Source organism: Oncorhynchus clarkii, chromosome 25 (genome assembly GCF_045791955.1).
Source record: "Oncorhynchus clarkii lewisi isolate Uvic-CL-2024 chromosome 25, UVic_Ocla_1.0, whole genome shotgun sequence".
In the NCBI taxonomy this organism is placed as follows: Eukaryota; Metazoa; Chordata; class Actinopteri; order Salmoniformes; family Salmonidae; genus Oncorhynchus; species Oncorhynchus clarkii.
Genome location: NC_092171.1, coordinates 12,561,950 through 12,588,000, shown reverse-complemented (window position 1 = coordinate 12,588,000; position 26,051 = coordinate 12,561,950). Strand labels below are relative to the sequence as shown.

Genomic DNA, 26,051 nt, shown 5'->3' with positions numbered 1-26,051 from the left:
TATTTTCAGTGGTATTGTTCACAGACACGCCCCCATAAAGAAAATTTGAATTAAAAACAGGTTCATCCCCTGGTTCGACCATGATCTTGCAGATGTCACGTATACTCCCTCTCTAGCCTCTTGGTCATCAGGCTACTGATTATCCCGCACACCTATCACCATCGTCTCGCCCGCCTGCGCCTCATGACTCACCTGGACTCCATCACCTCCTTGATTATATTCCCTATATTTGTCACTCCCCTTGGTTCTTTCCTCAGGTGTTATTGACTCTGTTTTCATGTCAGTGCGTTGTTCGCGTTTCGTGTTTATTTGATTTATTTAAACACTCCCTGAACTTGCTTCCTGACTCTCAGCGCATTCGTTACAGCAGAGTTACTCCACCTCAATAATTGCATTTGTTGAAAGACCCAGCACACGCATACTCAGGCTGACTGACTATCGTTCAGGCAAATGAGAAATAAGTGCACTCAGGCTATCCGGAAGGCCAAAGTTAGCTTAAGGAGCAGGTCTAACCCCAAGAAGTTCTGGAAAATGATTAAAAACCTGTAGAATAAACCCTCCTCCTCACAGCTGCCCATGTCTCTTAATGTTGATGATGTGGTTGTTACTGACAATAAGCACATGGCTAACCTCTTTAATCACCACTTCATGTCAGGATTCCTATTTGATTCAGCCATGACTCCTTGCCCATCCAACTTTTCCTAATTTCCCACCCCTTCTAATGCGACTATCCCTGATGGTTCTCCCTCTTTTTCCCCTGCCCCGCTACAAAGTTTCTCCCTGCAGGCAGTCACTGAGTCCAAGGTGCTATAGGAGCTCCTTAAACTTGACCCCAAAAAACCATCTTGGTCAGATGGTTTAGACCCTTTCTTCTTTAAGGTTGCTGCTCCTCTCATCGCCAAGCCTATCTCTGACCTTTTTAACCTGTCTCTCCTTTCTGGGGAAGTTCCCATTGCTTGGAAGGTAGCCACGGGTGGTCCTTTATCTAAAGGGGGAGATCAAGCTGATCATAACTGTTATAGGCCTATTTCTATTTTACCCTGTTTATCAAAAGTGTTGGAAAAACTTGTCAATAATCAACTGACTGGCTTTCTTGATGTCTCTAGTATTCTCTCAGGTATGCAATCTTGTTTCCGCTCAGGTTATGGATGTGTCACTGCAACCTTAAAGGTCCTCAATGATGTCACCATTGCACTTGATTCTAAGCAATATTGTGCTGCTATTTTTATAGACTTGGCCAAGGATTTTGATACGGTAGACCATTCCATTCTTGTGGGCCGGCTAAGGAGTATTGGTGTCTCTGAGGGGCCTTTGGCCTTGTTTGCTAACTAGTGGAGTGTAGAAAGTCAGAAATTCTGCTGTCTCAGCCACTGCCTGTCACCAAGGGAGTGCCCCAAGGCTCAATCCTAGGCCGCAGGCTCTTCTAAATTTACGTCAACAACATAGTTCAGGCAGTAGGAAGCTCTCCAATCCATTTATATGCAGGTGATACGGTTTTATACTCAGCTGGCCCCTCCCCAGATTTTGTGTTAAATGCTCTACCACAAAGCATTCTTAGTGTCCAACAAGCTTTCTCTACCCTTAACCTTGTTCTGAACACCTCCAAAACAATGGTCATGTGGTTTGGTAAGAAGAATGCCCCTCTTGCCACAGGTGTGATTACTACCTCTGAGGGTTTAGAGCTTGAGGTAGTCACCTCATACAAGTACTTGGGAGTATGGCTAGACGATGCACTGTCCTTCTCTCAGCACATAACAAAGCTGCAGGCTAAAGTTAAATCTAGACTTGGTTTCCTCTATCGTAATTGCTCCTCTTTCGCCCCAGCTGCCCAACTAACCCTAATTCAGATGTCCATCCTACCTATGCTAGATTACGGAGACGTAATTTATAGATCGACAGGTAAGGGTGCTCTCGAGCAGCTAGATGTTCTTTAACATTCGGCCGTCAGATTTGCCACCAATGCTCCTTATATAACACAACACTGCACCTATACTCCTCTGTAAACTGGTCATCTCTCTATATCTGTCGCAATGCCCACTGGCTGATGCTTATTTATAAAACCCTCTTAGGCCTCACTCCCCTCTATCTGAGATATCTACTGCAGCCCTCATCATCCACATACAACACCCGTTCTGCCAGTCACATTCTGTGAAAGGTTCCCAAAGCACACACATTCCTGGGTCGCTCCTCTTTTCAGTTTGCTGCAGCTAGCTACTGGAACGAGCTGGAGCAAACACTCAAACTGGACAGTTTTATCTCAATCTCTTCATTCAAAGACTCAATCATGGACACACTTACTGACAGGTGTGGCTGCTTTTTGTGATGTATTGTTGTCTCTACCTTCTTGCCCTTTGTGCTGTTGTCTGTGCCCAATAAAGTTTGTACCGTGTTTTGTGCTGCTACCATGTTGTTGTTGTGGTGCAACCCATGCTGTGTTGTCATGTGTTGCTGCCTTGCTATGTTGTTGTCTTAGCTCTCTCTTTATGTAGCGTTGTGTTGTCTCTCTTTTGTGATGTGTGTTTTGTCCTATATTTATATTGTATTTAATACATTTTTTAAATCCCAGGCACCCGTCCCTGCAGGAGGCCTTTTGCCTTTTGGTAGCCCGTCATTGTAAATAAGAATTTGTTATTAACTGGCTAGCCTAGTTAAATAAAGGTTAAATAAAATAAATAAATAAAGGTTAAATAAAACCATTTAGCAGCCCTCACAATAAATAACTAATATTGATAACTATCTGTCGTACTGAAATCACCCAGGCAGTATCTCTGAAATGTTTTGACAGTAGTGCACAGAGTAGAATTGTTAATGAATGATTTTGTTTTTGCAGGGGTCAGGTTGCGGTATGCCACTTCACCACTATATAATTAATCAGAAATCACTGTATTGATCGTTTTGTTCAAAAGACTGTTCCAGTTAATATTTAAATGTCTGAAATTGTCTGAGATACCCAATCATTAGGTTCCGTCAGAGTATTAAAATCCCTACATATAATTACTGAATATCTCACACATAAATAGCTCCTAGTTTCGTAAATAATACTGTTTCTTATTTGCATCAGATGTTGTGTATACATTTATCGCTCTTATTTTCATTCCTCTAAAGTAGCAGTCCAATATTAAATAATCAATGTTTGCAAAGTCTGGTATTCTTTTAGATTATTTTCTTACCTTCTACTGGGGACTTGGTTTCTCATCTTTATTTTTAACTTTGCTTTGGATTGGATAGTGTGAATAGGGTTTCCACCTGCTTGAGTGGTGGGGGGAACTAACTCTGGCGGGGAAGGGAGCAGAGAGAATGTGGGCAGGGGGGGACGGGATTCATTGTCATCTCTCTCTCTCTTTCGGGGGTCGTGGAATTAATACTAAAGTCTGACTCGCTCATCTCCTCAAAGGACTCTTCTTCCTCACTCTCACTGCAGCTGGACTTGGGGATTGGATACTCTCGTTTACACTTTCAGCTCCCTCTACACCTACACCTCTGAGATCTGGCCGCCCTAACTTTTGGATTCAGCTCCATCTGCTTCTCTCTCATTCACTAGCATCTGCCTCTAAGCTGCGCTTGAACCTGTAGTGGTGACCTCGCGCTCTGTCGTGGTGTGGGGGATGGAACTCACTGTTGGGGTCGGTGGCCCTGTCTCTCGCTCTCTCTCCTCTCCCGGCTCTTCCCCTGGGCTGTATTGGGGACAATAGCAAGATGGCGCCGACAGAGAGGGTCGCCTCGCTTCTAGGCCTTAGGAAACAATGCAGTATTTTGTCTTTTTAATATATTATTTCTTACATTGTTAGCCCAGAAAATCTTAAGTGTTATTACATACAGCCGGGAAGAACTATTGGATATGAGAGCGAAGTCAACTTACCAGCACTACGACCAGGAATATGACTTTCCCGAAGCGGACCCTTTGCTCGAACAACCTAAGGCATTCAAACTGATTCCAGAGGCTGACCCGAAACAATGTTGCCACAGAAGAGGTAGATGGAGTAGCCTTCTGGTCAGACTTCGGAGGCGCACCCCCCCCCACCCCCCCACCCCCCCCCCCCCCCCCACCCCCCACCACCACCACATCTGAGTATATTACTCGCCTATGTCCAGTCTCTAGATAACAAGGCAGATTAAATTAGGGCAAGGGTTACTTTCCAGAGAGACATCCGGGATTGTAACATACTCTGTTTCACGGAAACATTGCTCTCTGGGGACATGCTGTCAGAGTCGGTACAGCCACCGGGATTCTTTGTGCATTGCGCCGACTGGAATAAACATCTCTCTGGGAAGAACAAGGGCGTGTATGTTTCATGATTAACGACTCATGGTGTAATTGTAACAACATAAAGGAACTCAAGTCCTTCTGTTCACCTCACCTAGAATTCCTTACAATCAAATGCAGACCGTATTATCTCCCAAGAGAATTCTTGTCGGTTATCGTCACAACCCTGTATATCCCCCTCAAGCCAATACCACGATGGACCTCAAGGAACACCGCTGGACTCTATGCAAACTGGAAACCATATATCCCGAGGCTGCATTTATTGTAGCTGGGGATTTTAACCTGTTGCGACGACCAAACCCGGATCCGGGATTCTATTTATAGACCTAAGCTCATTACCATAACGCAACGTTAACTATTCATGAAAATCGCAAATGAAATGAAATAAATATGCTAGCTCTCAAGCTTAGCCTTTTGTTAACAACACTGTCATCTCAGATTTTCAAAATATGCTTTTCAACCATAGGAAAACAATCATTTGTGTAACAGTAGCTAGCTAGCGTAGCATTTAGCGTTAGCATTAGCGTTAGCATTAGCGTTAGCATTTAGCAGGCAACTATCACAAAAACAAGTAAAGCCTTCAAATAAAATAACTTACCTTTGAAGAACTTCTGATGTTTTCAATGAGGAGACTCTCAGTTAGATAGCAGATGCTCCGTTTTTCCAAAAAGATTCTTTGTGTATTAGAAATAGCTCCGTTTTGTACATCACATTTGGCTACCAAAAAAAAAAAAAAAAAAAAAAAAAAAAAACGAAAATTCAGCCCTCAAAACGCGAACTTTTTTCAAAATTAACTCCATAATATCGACTGAAACATGGCAAACGTGGTTTAGAATCAATCCTCAAGGTGTTTTTCCACATATCTCTTCAATGATATATCCTTCGTGGAAGCCTGGTTTCTCCTTGCTCTCAAATGGAAAAATAATTGCACCTGGCTTTACGCTCCAATTTCGACGCAGGGACACCAGGAGGACACTTGGAAAATGTAGTCTCTTATGGTCAATCTTCCAATGATATGCCTACAAATACGTCACAATGCTGCTAACACTTTGGGGGAACGACAGAAAGTGTAGGCTCATTCCTTGCGCAATCACAGCCATATAAGGAGACAATGGAAAACAGAGCTTCAGAAATTCTGCTCATTTCCTGGTTGATGCATCATCTTGGTTTCGCCTGTAGAATGAGTTCTGGGGCACTTACAGACAATATCTTTGCAGATTCTGAAACTTCAGAGTGTTTTCTTTCAAAAACTGTCAAGAATATGCATAGTTGAGCATCTTTTCGTGACAAAATATCGCGCTTAAAACGGGAACGTTTTTTATCCAAAAATGAAATAGCGCCCCTAGAGATCAAAGAGGTTAACAAAGCAAATTTGAGAACACCGCTACCTAAATTCTTTCAGCATATTGATTGTAGTACCTGGGCTGGCAAAACACTGGATCACTGTTTCTCTAACTGCCGCGATGCATACAAGGTCCTCCTCCGCCCTCTGTTAAGGCAAATCTGACCACGACTCCTTTATGCTTCTCCCCTCCTATAGGCAGAAACTCAAACAGGATGTACCCGTGACAAGGACCATTCAATGCTGGTCTGACCAATCGGAATCCACGCTTCGAGATTGTTTTAATCACGCGGACTGGGATATGTAATATAGATTTATACACTGATTCGGTGAGTGAGTTTATAAGGAAGTGCATAGCAGATGTTGTACCCACTGTGACTATTAAAACCTACCCTAACCAGAAACTGTGGATAAATGGTGGAATTCATGCAAAACTGAAAGCGCGAACTACCGCATTTACCAATGGAAAGATGACTGGGAATATGGCCGGATACAAACAGAGTAGTTATTCCCTCCGCAAGGCAATCAAACAAGCGAAATGTCAGTATAAGGACAAAGTGGAGTCGCAATTAGATGGCTTAGACACGAGACGTATTTGGCAGGGTCTACAGACAATCATGGACTACAAAAAGAAAACCAGCCACGTCACGGACACCAGCGTCTTGCTTCCAGATAAACTAAACACCTTCTTTGCCCGCTTTGAGGATAACAGAGTGCCACTGACGCGGCACGCTACCAAGGACTGTGGGCTATCCTTCTCCATGGCCGACGTGAGTAAGACAACATGTTAACCTTCACAAGGCTGCCGGCCCAGACGGCATCCCTAGCCGCGTACTTAGAGGATGAGCTGGCTGGTGTGTTTACGGACATATTTAATCGCTCCCTATCCCAGTCTGCTGTCCCCAAGTGCTTGAAGATGGCCACCATTGTTCCAAAGGTAACTGAACTGAATGACTATCGCCCCATAGCACTCACTTCTGTCATAAAGTGCTTAGAGACTAGTCAAGGATCATATCACCTCCACCTTACCTGTCACCTTAGACCCACTGCAATATGCATATTGCCCCAATAGGTCCACAGACGATGCCATCGTCATCACACTGCACACTGCCCTATCCCATCTGGATAGGAATACCTATGTAAGAATGCTGTTAATTGACTACAGCTCAGCATTTAACACCATAGTACCCTCCAAGCTCATCATTAAGCTTGAGGCCCTGGGTCTCAACCCTGCCCTGTGCGATTGGGTCCTGGACTTCCTGACGGGCCGCCACCAGGTGGTGAAGGTAGGAAACAACATCTCCACTTCGCTGATCCTCAATACTGGGGCCCCACAAGGGTGCTTGCTCAGCCCCCTCCTGTACTCCCTGTTCACCCATGACTGCATGGCCATGCACACCTCCAACTCGATCATCAAGTTTGCAGACAACACAACAGTAGTAGGCTTGATCACCAACAACGACGAGACAGCCAATAGGGAGGAGGTGAGGGAACTCGGAGTGTGGTGTCAGGAAAACAACCTCTCACACAAAGTCAACAAAACAAAGGAGATGATCGTGGACTTCAGGAAACAGCAGAAGAAGCACCCCGCTATCCACATCGACGGGACAGCAGTGGAGAAGATGGAAAGTTTTAGATTCCTCAGCGTACACATCACGGACAAACTGAAATGGTCCACCCACACATGCAGTGTGGTGAAGAAGGCACAACAGCGGCTCTTTTACCTCAGGAGGTTGAAGAAATTTGTCTCGTCACCTAAAACCCTCACAAACTTTTACAGATGCACAATCGAGAGCATCCTGTCAGGCTGTATCACCGCCTGGTACGGCAACTGCACCGCCTACAACCGCACGGCTCTCCAGAGGGTGGTGCAGTCTGCACAACGCATCACCGGGGGCAAACTACCTGCCCTCCAGAACAACTACAGCACCCGATGTCACAGGAAGGCCAAAAACAATCACCTGAGCCACTGCCTGTTCACCCGCTACCATCCAGAAGGCCAGGTCAGTACAGGTGCGTCAAAGCTGGGACCGAGAGACGGAAAAACAGCTTCTATCTCAAGGCCATCAGACTGTTAAACAGACATCACTAACACATAGAGGCTGCTGCCTACATACAGACTTGAAATCATTGGCCACTCTTAACAAATGGATCACTAGTCACTTTATTAATGGCACTTTAATAATGATGTTTACATATCTTGCATTACTCATCCCATATGTATATACTGTATTTTATACCATCTATTGCGTCTTGCCTATGCCACTCTGTCATAGCTCATCCATACATTTATATGTACATTTTCTTATTCCATCCCTTTACTCAGATTTGTATGTATTAGGTAGTTGTTGTGGAATTGTTAGATTGATGATTTTTACTGCACTGTCGGAACTAGAAGCACAAGCATTTCGCTACACTCGCAATAACATTTGCTTTGTGTATGTCACCAATACCATTTGATTTGATTTGATTTGTAGACATAAGACTGGGGGACACATGAAGAAGTCGTGGGCCTCGATTGCACACAGGGTGCACATGCTTGGAGTCTCCAACACTTCTGGGCACTGACCTGATGGTCCAGCCTCTGGGAGATGTAACATCGAGGGGTCTGTCTAGGGTAGGGGATCTTCCCGTTGTACGGGCCCAGGAAGATTGAGTTAGGGATTGTTATCAACTGCCCACTTGTGGTTTTGCGCATGCACACTTTGTACTTGCATACCCCATACCATATCCGAACTTCTGCACAGGTTTCACTGCAGGTTTTTAAAATAGTGCAATTATTGGACCATTATTATTGAAGATAATTGATATATACTTTGGTTCGTCATGTACAACCGCGAGGTCGGCCAGACAGCGTTTGCTCAAGCGACCGAATGGCTTATTTTCCACATCTCTCTCTTCTCTTTCTCACCAGACGTCCTCTCTCTCCCTCTCTCGCCTCCTTTATCCTTTGTAGTGTGAATTTTCTATTTTTCTCACTCACACTAATTTTCTCTCTATCCATCCTTTCGCTTGCATCTTTTTTGCTTTGTAGTGTCTCTCTCTATCTCTTCCTCTCACTCGCTCTCTCCGTTGTCTCTCATTTAGTTTCCCCTCTTTCTTTCCCTGCCTTTATTAGGAAGGATGGTAGTAACATTAAAGGTAACTCGCCTGGCTTCTGTGTGTTCATGAAGACATGCTTCTGTGTGTTCATGAAGACATGTTTCTGTGTGTTCATAAAGACATGCTTATGCAGGCATAGGAGGCAGCTGCTGACGCTAGCTGAAAACAGAGCCTCAGAACACTCAGCACTCTACCCCCCTCCCCCCCCCCCCCACACACACACACACACACACATAAACAGGCACAGACACACACACACAGGCACACTCAGACACACACACATATTCAGGTACGCACACGCTGCACGCACACACACACACCAGGCCTGCTGGCTATCAGCTACTATGAGAGAGAACAAGAGATGATGAGGGGCAGGAGAAGATAGGGGGAGCTAGGAGGGGGAAAAGAAAGGTGCTAGGAGGTGCTAAAGTGGAGGGGAGAGATAGCGAGCTGAAGGGGGAGAAGACGACAAGCGAGGGAGAGACATATTTTAAGGTTGGGTGACGTTCACCTTCAGACACGGACGAGCCCCCAGGAATTTTTTGGGATGATGGTGGAGTAGTGGGGAGGTGTGGAGGTAAAGACATGCTGGTGATGTGCTCCAGTTAGTTCTCTCTCTCTAGTCAACAAAAGTGAAACATTACACTCACAGAAGTTCCAAAATAATCAAGACATTTAAAATGTCATATTATGTCTATATACAGTGTTGTAACGATGTTCTCTCTCTCTATCTCTTTCTCTCTCTCGTAAAAATGTCTAAATAAAAACATGAATGGGTAGTCCACACTGCAGGGTTTGTTTGCCTGTGTGTAAGCAGCAGCTTTCTCCCCACACAAAATTCCCAGGACCAATAACAACACAATAGATGTTAACACTGCGTTTCCTCCTTTCCTCCCCTAACCAGGTCACAGCCAGGGGGTTTGCCCCGCTGCTACAGTTTGCCTACACAGCCAAGCTGGTTCTGAGCAAAGAGAACATCCATGAGGTGATCCGCTGTGCTGACTTCCTGGGCGTTCACAACCTAGAGGACTCCTGCTTCCGCTTTCTGCAGGCCCAGCTGCACAGCGACACCGCTGATCACAACAATGGCCTTCTCTGCCGCAAGGAGCACACCGATGACCTCATCACAGAGATGGACGGTAGTGGTGGTTCCGCATCGTCGGAGAAGCTCAGGGTGACGTCATCCTCAGCGACGAGGCGGCGGCCCAATCACTCAACCCTCACATCCCTCACCAGCAGCCTGACCTCTGACCTCCCACGATGCCCGAAATACAGGAAGTACCAGCAGGCCTGCGCCAAGCACAGCGGAGAGAATGACGACGATGACAGCGTCACCTCAGCCGCCTCGTCACACTGCCATACCTCAACCTCCCCAGGCCCTCTCTCAGAGACCAGCAGCACCCGTCAAGGGGGACAACCTCACCCCCTCTCCCCCTCCAGAATCAAAGAGGAACCCCGCTCCTGGGGCGAGGGAGAGGGGAGTCCCCCAGGACTGTCAGAGGATAGCCAGGATGTCCTGGAGATGGAGATGTGGCCGGAGCCCTCAGAGCGTCCCCCCAGCAGAGGCTCACCATCCTGCCTGAGCTCCTACCTCCAGAGGGGCCTCCTGGATCTCAGTAACCCAGACAGCACTCTACCTACCACTCCTCTCACCCAGCAGCTACTGAACAACGAACTCTCATTAGCCCATAACAGGGATAGGGACAGGAACAGGGGGGCATTTCAAGGTGAGGGTGGAAGGGACCTCAGGGCGGGGTCTGCAGGGACAGTGCATTTGTCTGTGGATGGTGTGACTATGCAACCTCTGCCCTCAGACGGTCTCAGCAAGCAGGAAGTAGAGTTGGATCGCCGTAGCAGCGTCATCTTCTCCTCTGGAGTGTGCGACCGCCTGGGAACACCGTCTCAATCCTACTGCGACCGGAAGTCTCTGGAAAAAGATCTGTTGGAGATCACATCAAAATCCCTGTGGACAGGTGTTAGTCAGTCCTTCCCCTGCCGCCAGCCTTACTCTCCCCTATCCTCCTCCACCACCCTCACCACGATCCTCCAGGACCCCCTGCCGACAGTGGCCTGCCGAGCGCAACCCACGACCAGCTGTCCTCTGCCCATAAAGATTTCCCCCCGCTCCCCTCCATGCGAGCCCCGCACACGCACCTCCAGCTCCTGCTCATCTTTCTCCTACCTGGAGGACGTGGGCAGCGGGGACTCGCCCTCCAACATGCCCCAGTTTGAGTTCTCCTCCTCCCCATGCTCTGTGTCGGGCTCTGGCCTGGCTCGCTGTCTGGTGGGGGAGCAGAGGGAGCACGGTGGGATGGTGGTGGGGGAAGCCATCTTCTCTCAGGGCCGTGCCAAGATCAAGTGTGAACGTTCGTACGGGGCCAACTCCAGTGATGAATCTGGGTCCTTCTCAGAGGGAGACAGTGAGTCCGGCCCTGCCAGAGAGCCAGGCCCTGAGGTCAGAATACTTAATCTACACTCTATATTACAATTGCAATCTGTGCGATGGGTTTCGAAGTTGGTTTGCTCTGTCAAGATATTACTAGTGTTATGGCTAAAATGATGAACTACACCCTTCCAAAAGGGTTCTTCGGCTGTCCCCATAGGAGAAACCCTTTTGGTTCCAGGTAGAACCATTTTTGGTTCCAGGTAGAACCGTTTTGGGTTCCATGTAGAACCCTCTGTTTTTACATTTAGAAATGGCACAAGACCGTCAGCAGGCTAAAGTCAAAGCTCACACTGTTGAAAAGGGTTCTACCTGCAACCAAAAAGGGTTCTTCAAAGGGTTCTCATATGGGGACAGCCGAAGAACCCTTTAAGGTTCTAGATAGCACCTTTTTACTAAGAGTGTAGGTTGTGGTAAATATGTTCTGATGGTTGGAAATATACTTTTTTAAACCAAAAGGGCAACATTTCTGAACAAGTTGCTACGATCACTCCACTTTATGAACTGCTATGAAAGCAGTGGTGGAGACAAAAGACGCAGAAAGAGACAGAGAGACAGTGGTAAATGAATGGACTGGTTATTGGTATGACAACCATTGTTCTGCGGAAGAAGAGCCTGGAGAGTTTAGAACAGTACTAGTCATCTGTGATGCTATTCATCTCTAAAGCTATAGTCATGGCCCATCCATACACACACACACCGTCCATACTGGTACACACCATCCATCCACACAGCCTAGCCTCTTGAGGATAAGACCTTGACTGCCTTGACTTCACACTGCCTTGATATCAAGAGAACCGCAGGGGTTGCCATGGCAATGTTTAAGCTCACACTCAGTCTCTCATGTTACTGTGTGGAGAGAAATTTGATGATTCCTCCTGTGCTGCACTGTGGGCTGAAGCCTGTCATTCAGCTTCTCTCTGAGAGACACACACACAGCAGCTTCTTCTATTAACTCATCTGTATCAGCGTCCTCGTTTGATTCAAGTCCCTATTTCAGGACCAGTGATGAGTCAGTCAGTCAGAGGCTGTTGGAACGGGTGTGCGTGGGAAAGAGATTTATGTAATACAATGAATGTCTGCTGAAAATACACAAACAGGGATAGAATTATTCAACTTTTTAGGCACTGTTTTTTTTAGATGAACGGAAGGAAATTGAAGTAACTCTTAGTCACATAGCTCCGTAGAGGTGTCGTTTTTTAATTAGTGCAATAAAATGATATTCTGTTCATAGTGAGGGTTGATGCTTTAGCGATTTTTCTCACTCAAGTCTGAAAGGGAGGTGATCAGTGTGTGTGTGTGTCCATATGCTCATACCAGTTCTCAGCGCTGACACACTTAGCTCAGACAGAACAGACACACACACACCCCAGGATCCACAGTGGCCAGGTACAAGGTGTTGTGTCCCTGTACCCTCTACCATCTGGCACCCTCCCCCAGTTTAGACTCTCCTAACTAGGACAGTCCACTATGCAAGCCCCCTGCCTGGAGACAGAGCACCAGGCCCAGAACCTGGCCCATATAATACAGACACACACCAGTTGAAACAGATGAGGCCTACTTCTTAGCGCTGACCCACTCACAGAGCGGTGTAATGAACTGAATAGAGGGAGGCAGAGTTAAAAATGGAAACCAGAACAAGAGAGAGAGAAGGACAGGATTTACGGCTGTGTCTGAAGCTCACTCTGTCATCCTAACCTTGTTATGGGACTGGTGTGAGTGGATGGGCTATATATAGATGTCTATCCAGCTCTGAGAGATAGAGAGAGCCCCCCTCCCCCAAGGTCACAGCTGAAACCGAGCACTCCCTAAGTCCCCTGCCTCTACCCAGCTCACTCTGAGACATGACAAAACGTCACACAGCATATACTGACCCATTAAACACTGAATACTAGGACTTTCAATTGGGAACATCATGCAGACAACTATTTACATTGGAGGAGTTCCTTATGACGTTAACAGAGAGAACTTTATTGTATCTTAAACATCAGTTTGAGAACATCCGTTAATCTGTATTTTTCAAAGTACTTTCTGTCAATTGGAAGTAAATTAATATCTTCGTCCCACTGTTTTTGACTAATATAAACTATTGATTTATATCTGCGCTTCAAATACACTATATAAGTATGCGGACACCCCTTCAAATTAGTGGATTCGGCTATTTCAGCTACACCCGTTGCTGGCAGGTGTATAAAATCGAGCACACAGCCATGCAATCTAAATAGACAAACATTGGCAGTAGAATGGCCTTGCTGAAGTGTTCAGTGACTTTAAACGTGGCATCGTCATAGGATTCCACCTTTACAACAAGTAAATTCGTCAAATTTCTGCCCTGCTAGAGCTGCCCCGTTCAACTGTAAATGCTGTTATTGTGAAGTGGAAAAGTCTAAGAGCAACGACGGCTCATCCACGAAGTGGTAGGCCCCACAAGCTCACAGAACGGGACCGCCTAGTACTGAAGTGCTTTTCATGTAAAATCGTCTGTCGGTTGCAACACTCACTACCGAGTTCCAAACTGTCTCTGGAAGCAACGTCAGCACAATAACTGTTCATCGGGAGCTTCATGAAATGGGTTTCCATGGCAGAGCAGCCGCACAAGGTCACCATGCGCAATGCCAAAGCTCGCCACTATTGGACTCTGGAGCAGTGAAACGCGATCTCTGGAGTGATGAATCATGCTTCACCATTTAGCAGTCCGATGGACGAATCTGGGTTTGGCAGGTGCCGGAAGAACACTTCCTGCCCGAATGGATAGTGTCAACTGTAAAGTTTGGTGGAGGAGGAATAATGGCCCGGGCTGTTTTTCATGGTTCGGGCTAGGACCATTAGTTCCAGTGAAGGGAAATATTTACGCTACAACATACAATGACATTCTAGACGATTCTGTGCTTACAACTTTGTGGCAACAGTTTGGGGAAGGCCCTTTCCTGTGTCAGCATGAACATGCCCCCGTGCACAAAGCGAGGTCCATGCAGAAATGGTTTGTTGAGATCGTTGTGTAAGAACTTGACTGGCCTGCACAGATCCCTGACCTCAACCCCATCAAACACCTTTGGGATGAATTGGAATGCTGACTGCAAGCCTAATTTCCCAACATCAGTGCCCGACCTCACTAATGCTTTTGTGGCTGAATGGAAGCAAGTCCTTGCAGGAAGGTTCCTGCATCTAGTGGAAAGCCTTCCCAGAAGAATGTAATGCCCATGATTTTGGAATAAGATGTTCGACAAGCAGGTGTCCATATACTTTTGGTCATGTAGTGTATGTAGTGGAACATTATGTATAGGCTACGACCATCTACGATAGGTAGAATGACAGTGTCACCTAGTGGACTGAGTGGGTACACCCTGGGCTTCTTTCAACTGTGTGTGTGTGTGTGTGTGTGTGTGTGTGTGTGTGTGTGTGTGTGTTATCTGGGGGAGTTGAGTAATTAGAGCAGAGGACACATTTCAGTTGTTCACTGTAACATGCACAATAAAGTTGTGTTGTATTGTACACCAGATGCATTGTATATCCCCAATGCTTTCTTCTTTGTATTTTGTTATTTGTTTGCCAGGTCAAACTTCCATTCCCGGTGGATCAGATCACCAACCTTCCCCGTAATGACTTCCAGATCATGATAAAGATGCACAAACTGACCTCAGAGCAGCTGGAGTTCATTCACGACATCCGGCGGCGCAGTAAGAACCGCATCGCCGCCCAGCGCTGCCGCAAGAGAAAGCTAGACTGCATCCAGAACCTGGAGGTGGAGATACGCAAATTGGTACATACATTGTTTTAACATGAAGGTCTATGTATCATAAAAAGGTGCATCTTTACGCTTAGCATTTGTAGGACTGTCAGTTTTTTTAATATTTTGAGAGCAGGTTTTGGTAAACTGGTTATGCACTGTATACGTATGGATTTTCTATATGTTTGTATTCCATGAGAGTAAGCTGTGTGTCTGTTATCTATGTACTCATAACATACATGTACTGTACTGTATGTGTGTTTCCTTGCAGGTGCATGAGAAGGAGAAGCTACTGAGTGAGAGGAACCAGCTGAAGGTGTGTATGGGTGAGCTGTGGCAGAACCTCTCCTACCTGTCCCAGGCTGTGTCCCAGGAGGTATGCAGGGAGGTGCAGGGGAACCCCGAGAAGACCAAAGCCCTGCTCCCTACACACAGGCCCAGCGATCCCACCGCTGCTACCAACAGCATCTCCATCATGGCCAGCATCGACCTCACTTCCAACCCAAGCTCCCCAACCTCAGAGGGCAGCCTGGCCAAGTCACCCTGCTCCTATGAAAGCCCTGTGGAGAGAGATGTTGGCTCTGGGCAGAGGCTTAGGAGGGGGCAGGGCGGTGTGGAGACAGAGGTGTCTGTCCTGGGGCAGGAGTCTTCCCTAGAGCCTGGAGCATCTCCGGGTGTGTGTAGCCCCACTGTTTCGGTGGATTTCTGTCAAGAGATGACTGAGAAATGCACGACAGAAGAACAGCCCGGACAGGCCTGTACCTAGCTAGCAACGACTGAATAGCTAGCAATCATTAGTGTTTTTATTGTTATTATGACACACATCTCTACCTTGATATGTCTAAAATTTGAAATACATTTGTTATGTGTGTTTTTTAAAGGATGACACTACAGTTGTCTTATCAGCAATACTGTTAAAACAGGTATTTGGAGTTATCAAACTCCTTAAGACATAGCACTGGCAGCTTCCCCCTCTCTCTTTATCTCTCCACCCAGCTAGCACATTTAATTCCTTGGAAGTTGTGGCAATGTATGTATTTGGTTTCACATTCATTGTGGGAACGAAGCCATACGTTTCCTGACCGGTAAAACGTTTTTTAAATGAGAATAGAAGGGAACATTTCGCCTGTTCTGGGAATGTTTATTTTTAGGTTGCAGTTATGATAACGTCTTACTATGGTTCCTAGAACGTTTTCCTGGGAGATTTTATTAACGCTCTGAGAGCAGAAATTATAGGTTATTTTGAGGTTTTTGAATGACTTCCTTAAAACTTTCATTAAGATGTTTAATAACACTGCTAGCTTATTTTGTGTTAACTTTTTTGAACTCCAAGCACAGATAAGAGACATGGAAATGTATTTCCTTAGGCATTAATCATGCAAACGCAATTATATTTTATTGTGACACGGCATCAGTGAGATTCAAACCTTTAGGCTTCTGTTCTCTATCCATGGATTTAGTCCACTGCACCACCAGGATGGAGCAAGCATGCCATGTTTTTTACGCATTCAAAACTGTTCATTTTTGTCTATTCAAACAGACCCCATTTCAAGGAAAACAAGCACTCATTAAGATCAGGTGTGGCCGATAAGTGGGTGCGGTTAACACACCTGAACACGCTTAACAAGATAGAGGATAGAGAGAGTTTTGTTGTTGCTGAGAACGGAATGTATATGTTAACATGTATATGTTACTAAAGTTTTCTTGTGATTTTTATGGAAAGTTTTTTCACCTTCTGAGAATGGAATGTATGTTTTTAAATAACATTCTTAGAACGTTCTCTGAACGTTACCAAAGTTTTCTTGTGTTTTTTTTTTACGGAAAGTTTTCTTAAAGTTTTCTGAACAATTTGAGAACATTACTTTAAATGGAACCATGAGGAAACCTGTAGGAAACGTTATACTGAAGTACCGGAATTCCCACAGAAGAACATTGTTTCTTAACGTTCTCTGAACAATTTGAGAACATTCCCAATGTCAAACCAGTTAGAGAATGTTCCTAGAACATTACCAAAATTGAAATTAAATGTAACCACGTTGAACTTTTAGGAAACGTTCTCTTAAAAGTAATGAAATACCAATAAAATAACTTATTGTCAAGTTCCTTAAATGTGCTGAGAATGTTCCAAAGCCAAGCAACTATTATGCACCATAATAGTACAAAGTACATAATAGTTACAACCTTTGGAAAGGTTGTAAGCAAAATAACCATAGGACAACCACACTCTCACCAAGCTCTAAGAAACATATGGTTCTCAGAACATTATGTGCTAGCTGGGTATATATGTCTCTCTCTCTCTCTCTCTCTCTCTCTCTCTCTCTCCCTTACTCACTCCCTGGCTCTCATCATGGGAGGTTAAACTCAGGAATTCCTCTGAATGTTCAATAATGTCTCTGTAAAAAGCTATTTCATTACAAATTGTACATCTGAAGAGTTCTTCTGTACAGCTGAGAGTAGAATTAACTCTCATATGCAAAGTTTCCTTCAGTTCTTATGTCTCACTTTCTTTTCCCTGCATACATGTTTTTTTATGAACATTCCTCTTTTGCCTGTGACACACAGTAGCATCTGTTGTGAAAGAAAGAATGAAAGAAAGAAATAAATGCAGGAATCAACATACCGTAGCTAAAGATGGAAATGGAAATAAATATAAATATTCTGCACCATTCAGCACCTCAAAGAGGTAACATATCCCTACCAAATGCATTGAAATTGGCACTTAGAAATTAAAACTCCCAAGCCAAGTACTTACTTAACTTATATTCAACAAATATTAATGGTGTCAAAGACTATCATACTTATCTGAAACATATTGCGCTTTTAGGGGTAGAAATGTACCTTCCCACATGTAGTGAAAATGTAGTATTTCGTCCTGAGGTATTTCCACGTACATTTAGTGTAAATCAGATGTATTAAAGTATTGGGACATAAGTGGAAGGCACCACATATTCCTTGTTTGATAATCCATATAAATTCTTAGATATAAGAGTGCAATGTATCCTCTAAACTTGTCCAGTATTCCTAATGGTGTATTATCAAGTGAAATGTTAAAAAACAAATTCAAAGAGATGCTTAGATAGTTGTTGATCCATGGTAATGCCAAATGATTCCATTGTGGAAGATAGTTCTGTAGCATGTGTCAGGGTTAGCTTAGTGGTTTCTTTGTTGTTTTCTCTAGGAATTTTCAAATGTCACATTCGGGGAATCTCATTGACATCCGTTAGTTTTCCTCACAGTACAAAGTACCAATGACAGAGCTCCACAGAATGTACTGTTACTCTAACTACATTGAATATACAGTACTTAGCACCCCATTTTGATATTTTTGAATTTAGAAAAGAAATATGAACATGTTGTTAAATTAATTCATTTGAACAATGTTTCTAATGAGGATTATTTGTTGGTACAAATGTAAACTTCCTAATATTGATTCTAGTGATTTTTAATGGTTGTTGTTTTTACTGACAATTTGGATGAAAGAGAAGTCTTTTGTTTGTTGTATAATTCACAATGTCCTTATTTAGTACAAATTAAGCGATGGTTTAAAAGAGGTGAAAGTGTTTACAAATGTCTTTGTTACATGTTTTAGTTTTTTAAGGATTTTTCCATGACAAGAGACTTTGTGTAATTGGTTCGATAAGTTTGATTTTTTTTAAAACTGTTTTTAAAATGGAACATAAAATTGTACGTGGATGATGTGTTCACACAACATTTTAAAAGTACATGTTTGACAAATGCAGCTCCAAGTCTTGCCTTAGAGGTTTCAGAGGCCAAACTCATGTGAAAGGGCACAGAAAGGTGTCAATTTAAAACCATACTGTGGGAAAATAACATTCTGCCCGTACCATGAAAAATGATTGATTTGAGTGCAAACAAATTGTTTACTTGTTGGGGAAAAACATAATTGCATTTTTCTTGTAATGTGCATTAACAATGTTATTTTTTCCACAGTAAAGGTTTGATTGAATCCCAACACTGGGAATCCCATCCCAGTGTATGCGGAGGTCATGCCTCGTTGGAACATTAATGGACTCTCACACTTATCTACCTGTAAAATTCGGCATACCTCTCGTTTTGGGTCTAGGACTGTATTGTAGGAGTAAGTTGTATGTGGTGTTGTTTCTATTTTTACACACACAGTGGTTATTATTGTATTTGTAGATTTCTGGTGATCCATTTTTTATGTGTAATTTGAGTAAACTGCAAAACTGCAGATTCAGCTGTTTCGCTTTTCCCATTTTCTCTTTGAATGTTCAAATTGCCTGAGTTTGCTATATTGTAAATAGGGTGTAACTGTGTTTTTTGTTAATTTGATATCCAAGTGTTTTGGAAGAAGAAACAATGTTTTGTAAAGACAACATTTCTGTTTATGGATTAAAACAAATAGCATGTGTCAATTCTTTGTTTGTTTTTTCTTCTGTGAAATGATACATCTAAAATATTACTTTTAACCCATCAAAGAGGATGACAAAAAAGTGATTTTCAGTTTTAGTAAATAAGCATTTAATGTCATGAATTAAGATTGTATATCAAACAACTAAAGACACATTCCTCAGCATAACAGTCTCTTGATGAATGTTTGAGGCCTGTATTCAATGTGGGCTGTGAAAGATCCGCTTTATAGCGCCATTAACACTTAATTTTTGATTGAGCCGACATATCAAGCATTTATCATGAATGCAGTCTTCACTAACGTGGGAAAATTGCTTTTAATATAGTGTATTCGGAAAGTGTTCAGACCTCTTGACTTTTTCCACATTTTGTTTACGTTACAGCATTATTCTAAATTTTTGATTTTTTTTCAGACAATAACTCGTAATGACAAAGCAAAAACAGTTTTTTAGAAATGTTTGTAAATTTTTATATAAAAAAAGAAGGAAATATCACATTTACATAAGTGTTCAGGCCCTTTACTCGGTACTTTGTTGAAGAACCTTTGGCAGCGATTACAGCCTCAAGGGTTCTTGGATATGACACTACGAGCTTGGCACACCTGTATTTGGGGAGTTTCTCCAATTCTTCTCTGTAGATCATCTCAAGTTCTGTCAGGTTGGATGGGGAGCATCGCTGCACAGCTATTTTCATGTCCCTCCAGAGATGTTAGATCGGGTTCAAGCCCGGGCTCTAGTTGGGCCACTCAAGGACATGAAGAGACCTGTCCCGAAGCCACTCCTGCGTTGTCTTGGCTGTGTGCTTAGGGTCGTTGTCCTGTTGAAAGGTGAACCTTCGCCCCCAGAATGAGGTCCCGAGTGCTCTGGAGCAGGTTTTCATCATGGATCTCTCTGTACTTTGCTCCCTTCATCTATTCCTCAATCCTGACTAGTCTCCCAGTCCCTGCCGCTGAAAAACATCCCCACAGCATGATGCTGTCACCCCCATGCTTTACCATAGGGATGGTGCCAGGTTTCCTCCAGACGTAACGATTGGCATTCAGGCCAAAGAGTTCAATCTTGGTTTCATCAGATCAGAGAATCTTGTTTCTCATGGTCTGAGAGTCCTTTAGGTGCCTTTTGGAAAACTCCAAGCGGGCCTTTTACTGAGGAGTGGCCGTCTGGCCACTACCACAAAGGCCTGATTGGTGGAGTGCTGCAGAGATGTTTGTCCTTCTGGAAGGTTGTCCCATCTCCAAACTTTGGAGCTCTGTCAGAGTGACCAAGGCCACCTCCCTGACCAAGGCCCTTCTACCCCGATTAATCAGTTTGGCCGGGCGGCCAGCTCTAAGAAGAGTCTTGGTGGTTCTAACTTCTTCCATTTGAGAATGATGGCGGCCACTGTGTTCTTGGGAACTTTCAATGCTGCAGAAATTTTTGGTACCCTTCCCCAGATCTGTGCCCTCGACACAATCCTGTCTCGGAGCTCTACGGACAATTCCTTCAACCTCATTGCTCTGACATGCACTGTCAACTGTGGGAACTTATGTGTGTGCCTTTCCAAAGCCTTTCCAAATCCTGTCCAATCAATTGAATGTACCACAGGTGGACGTCAATCTAGTTGTAGAAACATCTCAAGGATGATCAATGGAAACAGGATGCACCTGAGCTCAATTTCGAGTCTCATAGCAAAAGGTCTGAATACTTATGTTGTTGTTTATTTTATCCATTTGCAAAGATTTCTAAAAACCTTTTTTCGCTTTGTTATTATGGGGTATTGTGTGTAGATTGATAAGGAAAATAATGTATTTAATCAATTTGAGAATAAAACGGGGGCGCAGCGGTCTAAGGCACTGCATTTCAGTACTAGAGGCATCACTACAGACCCTGATTCGATTCCAGGCTGTTTCACAACCTGCCGTGATTGGGAGTCCCATAGGGCAGCGCACAATTGGCCCAGCGTTGACTTTGTTAGGGTTTAAAAAAGTTCAAGCAAAATAATACTTTTATAAAAGTGAATGCTCTATATAAGCATATAAAAGTTTTTCAAGGGACATCATTACATTTTCCATGCTTTTGCATGCTCACCAACATTCTTTTATCACAATAATTTGAAGTTCTCACAATCAACCACATAAAAAGTAACTCATTTCGAGATACTGAGCATTTTTAGGTGCTTTGAATTGAAACACATTGGGGAACAGCACTGCGTATGGCTCATGCCCACACATGGCACTACATACGCCCACGCACGGCCTGGCATGGGATGGTGGCTGTTTTTGGCTCAATCAATGATGAGTGCAGTGTTATTGATATCTTCTGTGTGTTGCTTCACTCGTAGGCAACTCCTGGGTCCTATTTTTGCTCTCTTCCCTCTTCACTTTTTCATGATAGAGGAGATGTCCAAGAATACACTCTGAAAGAGAGAGAACATTTAGGATTGATAGAGGCTAGATAACACATTGACACTTGTCATCATGACTTACTTCCTGGAAGATTTCAACATTACATTTACAACATGACAAATCTATTGCAGCTTTAACAGTCAAATCTAGACATCTCTCTCTCTCTCTCTCTCTCTCTTTGTGTCCCACTACCTTCCTGTCTTATGCTTTGCGTCATGTTCTCATGCTCTGTTGTAATAAGCTCACATTACAGAGTGTTTATGGCTCTCTAAACCACTAGGTCAGAGGCTGCCTGTCTCTTGGCTCTACTTGCCATTGACATTCTCCTTCCAGGGGGTGGCATCATGGGCATGTCCCCCATGTCGCCCAGTTCAGAGTCAGATGTCCGTAGAGAGTTGCTGCTGCAGTCACTGATGGTGGACATGCTCTCAGAGGGCATACGTGTCATGAAGCTTTGCTTCCTTCCTGCGTTAGGCAAGAGGAAGTCGCTGCCCATTGATTTCCTCCTATCTTCCTCCAGGTCTATGTCCCTTGGAGCCAAGCTTGGTCTGTGTGTTGTCATGATGCTGGGTCTGTGTGTTGCAATAGGCACAGGTACTACTTCCATGTGGCTGGGCTGGTATTGGTCTTGAGGGTGTAAATTGGGGTCCTTATGGTTCGGCTGACCCTGCAGGTTCCTGGGCCCACTGTCTCCATTCAAGAAAACTCCTCCGTAGGCTGGAGGGTGCTGGTCAACCATGGTGGTGGTGTGGTTCTCTGGGGCTCCCTGGAGGTGCAGGGTCTGGATCATCCCTTGGCTGGGCTGACGTTGCTGGAGCTGCTGCTGCTGCTGCTGGTAGTGCTGATGGGGCTGGAGGCCAGTGCAGTTGGCCAGGTACTGGTGCCTGGGCACCTCGTGGTTAGGTATGTAGTGGGGAGGTGGGTCCATTGGGTTCAGATCCTCCTCAGGAATGACTTTGAAGATGGTCTGAGTCAGCGGCCCGTTGTGAGAAGACAGTTTCCTCATCACACACAGTTGCTGTATCATCGCTTTCTTCTTCGGCTTATAAATCAAACTGTCGTTGTCTGCTGGGTACTTGTCTCCCTTCAGAGTCTGTTTGATTTTCTTGATGCCCAGGTGGGATATCTCCAGGAGGTTCAGGAAGAGAGACACCCCGGCAATGACGATCATGAACACCATGAACACTGTTTTCTCCGTGGGCCTGGACACGTAACAGTCCACGCTGTTGGGGCAAGGCATCCTCTCGCATTTATAAAGAGGTTCCAGTCCAATGCCATACAGGATATACTGGCCCATGATGAAGCCCACCTCCACCACGGAGCGTGTTAGGATATGGATGACGTACGTACGCAGCAGGGACCCTCTCAGTGGAGCCTTCTTCACCTTCCTCTGCTCCTCCAGCCTCTTCAACTCCTTCTCAATGCGCTTGTGCTCCTCCACCAGCGCCTCCGTCTCCCCCAGCTCTGCCTTCAGCTGGACCCTCCTTCGGTGCCTCTCCTTCTCCAGGGCGCGCAGGCGGTAGAGCGCGTGGCCCATGTAGACGAGGGAGGGCGAGGACACGAAGATGACCTGCAGGACCCAGAAGCGGATGAGGGAGATGGGGAAGGCCTGGTCGTAACAGACGGTCTTGCAGCCCGGCTGGTCCGTGTTGCAGATGAACTCGCTCTGTTCATCGTCCCACACGTCCTCGGCCGCCACTCCCAGCACCAGCATGCGGAAGATAAAGAGGATGGTGAGCCAGATCTTTCCTACGATGGTAGAGTGGACATGTACTTCCTCCAAGATGCTGCCCAGCAGGTTCCAGTCCCCCATAGTCTCTCCTCAAGGCTCACTGGTCTCTACTGCCACATGTCCTCACACTGGAGAGAAAGAGACCAGAGGGATATCCCATCTATTTTCTTTTAACAGTTTGATTGTAGCTCTAGTTTAAAACATGCAATGTTTATGATTATCATGCAATGAATGGACTTAATAATCGAGACAAGCGCGGTGGAAGGAAGCCACCTCAATGGAAGATAATCCATGAAAGAAAACAAGTAGGGGGCCAGTAGGATGCAGAACAGTTTAGTGAACTAATGATACATATAGTAGGAACAGATCGATCTATAGTTTACATCAGGACACACAACTGCAAAAAGTCTTGTTCAGGCAGCATTGAAGAAGACTTTTGCAGTCGAAACGCAGTGAAGAATTTCACCTAAGAATTTCACATAGTTGTTGTCATTTCAGAAAGGCATTCCTTGTTTTCCTCTCTTTAACTTTTATGTTGATGAGACAACTGCATTACAAATCAGCATCATGATGCAGACAGTAAGAGCAGTAGGGGAGAGTGGGGTAAGTTGAGCCATTTTAACATTTAGCATTCCTCGTCAAGGGAAATATGGTATTCTTTCTAACAAAGATATCTACATATATTTCAGGATGTTGTGTATCCCTGTCAAAAATCAAAAACATTGCTTTTCCAAAAAAAAGTGGTCTCTTCCCCCAGGTATTGGGTAAGTTGAGCCGCGGACAGGGTAATTTAAGCCGCCTTCAAATTTCTGTCCTGAATGAAACGTTACCACTAACTTTTTAAAATCATGTCTATCTAACACTTTTAACATAGGCCCGGTTGTTAGCTCATATCCCAGCAATAATTCCTTGCATTACGCCTGGGAAGACAACACTTCAATTTGTTCAACTTGCCATTGGCTCAACTTACCCCAAGGCAAACATTTTGACTATATTAGCCCACAAGGCTACAATGACGCACTTTCATGCTAGGTTTAGGACCTCATATTGAAGCTTATAGAGACCCCAGCTGATGTATAGAATCATCTTAAAATGATCTTCTTTGGTATAGATACAAGTATCATGAGACCTCTAAAACAATACATTCATCTGATTTGGTGAAAATCAGTTTTCTGAACCTAACTTCCTTACCACTCTTTCCATGTGGTTTCTTCCATCACAGACTCCATGAAATTGTAACTTCTTCCTAAATATTGAGTCGAATGGTTTCCTAGAGTGTTGATCAACTTACCCCTTTACACCTACTCTCCCCTACATGTTGTTTTTACAGAATTCAATACATAATTTCAATGCAAAGATTAACAAGCACTTACATATCAATGGTATGGGTACAATCTTTGCCTCTCGATGCAAAACATGTTTCCCACTCGCCAAAATCACATGCTTAGTATGGTTACCCCATGGAGAAGTTGGTTTCCTTTGCAAAAGCACATATATCCCTCAGTCAGTCACACAGAGTGACTGTTCTGTGTTCTACTGTGCTGCTGTTGCACACAGGGTTCACAGGATGTGAGGATTGATCTGAAACCAACGGGAGGGACAATGCCCCATGGCACATCTTGCCAGGCAATTGTTGAATCCTGCTTGCAACGGCCTGCTCTCACACCAACCAACAGTGCCAACCTAGCTAGTGCCCGCTAACCCCCATTAATACCCCGCTCGCTGGAAGAGAGGGTATATTTGTGTATTGTTTTACATTGGCACAATGCTCCCATTTCGGCCCTTTAGTTAGAATAGGAACCCTCCTAAGTAGAAGCTTCAGATATTGACATTTTGAGGCAAAGGTATGTAATCCCTCATATCGGATTAATGTAATGCATAAATCTATAATGCCAGACACACTGGTTCAATGAGTCATGTCCAGTTTCATAGTCAGCTGCATGGGGAGTTGTTGTTTTTTGGAGTGTGTGTGTGTTCTAACCCCTTGATGGTTTGTCTGCCGAAAGAGAACACCATAGTGCAAAATATACTCAATCTATCCAATCCAACGACTGAGTACTGTAGGGATAGGTCATATAGTGAGTTAGTCAAATTTGGTGTGAGTCGGTTGGTGTGATCTCTATTTTGCTTTGCATTTCAAAGTATTGGTTATGTCCTGATGAGTATTGTCTATCAAAAACAACACACCATGCAAACTGAATTGTATGCTCACTTTGATTTGCAGTGCAATATTCCTGAACTGGTTTTATCCACTGAAAATGAATATTGAACTCCCCTTCTATCTGTGGGACTAAAGGCATACCGCACTGCATAGCCATGAAGATTAGCAGAGAAATCACATAACCTTGTCGAGAAGTGGAATTGTGTGGTTCTGAAGTTATTCTACACAACACAAACCCCCCCATACCCCATGCTAAGTAATAGTACACAATAGTAGTTGAGCTCCTGCTGTATAAAAAGACCAGCCAAGCCTCAGGGCTTTAATTAGCTTTCCATTGCACGCTGACAGAGTCAATGGAGGATTGATTTGATTTTCCCTTGCAGAAGCTTCAACAGCAAATGCCAGATGTCACATCGGGACGTTGCATTACATAACGAGTTCATCTAGTACTTAGCTAGCGATCCATAGGGGCTGGGGCCTGGATTTTTTTGTTGTCTATCTGTGT

The 26,051-nt window shown here is 44.4% G+C and overlaps 2 protein-coding genes across 3 annotated transcripts in view; one reads left to right on the top strand and one right to left on the bottom strand.

Annotated features, from left to right (window-relative positions):
• Positions 1-19,275, top strand: part of LOC139383902 (transcription regulator protein BACH2-like) — a 50,237-nt gene extending 30,962 nt beyond the window's left edge. The window contains exons 3-5 of one of the 2 annotated variants that reach the window (XM_071128506.1): positions 9,613-11,163; positions 14,705-14,911; positions 15,150-19,275. In XM_071128506.1, the coding sequence (XP_070984607.1) occupies positions 9,613-11,163; positions 14,705-14,911; positions 15,150-15,644 (2,253 nt within the window). In that variant the 3' untranslated portion in view covers positions 15,645-19,275. The remainder of the gene's footprint in view (positions 1-9,612; positions 11,164-14,704; positions 14,912-15,149) is intronic. The other variant, XM_071128507.1, reaches the window with a different exon arrangement.
• A 2,350-nt stretch (positions 19,276-21,625) lies between these two features.
• Positions 21,626-24,831, bottom strand: LOC139383437 (gap junction alpha-4 protein-like). The gene is made up of 3 exons (XM_071127985.1): positions 24,759-24,831; positions 21,967-23,513; positions 21,626-21,664 (listed from the first exon to the last, which is right to left on the bottom strand). Exons 2-3 carry the CDS (start codon positions 23,464-23,466, stop codon positions 21,626-21,628), a joined length of 1,539 nt encoding a protein of 512 aa, XP_070984086.1. The 5' UTR covers positions 23,467-23,513; positions 24,759-24,831.
• Positions 24,832-26,051: the final 1,220 nt, after the last annotated feature.

Coding starts and splice junctions, on each gene's coding strand:
- LOC139383437 (XM_071127985.1), bottom strand. CDS start 23,466: ATGGGGGACTGGAACCTGCTGGGCAGCATCTTGGAGGAAGTACATGTC. Junction 21,665..21,966: donor CTGGAAGGAGAATGTCAATG/GCAAGTAGAGCC, acceptor TCTCTCTTTCAG/AGTGTATTCTTGGACATCTC.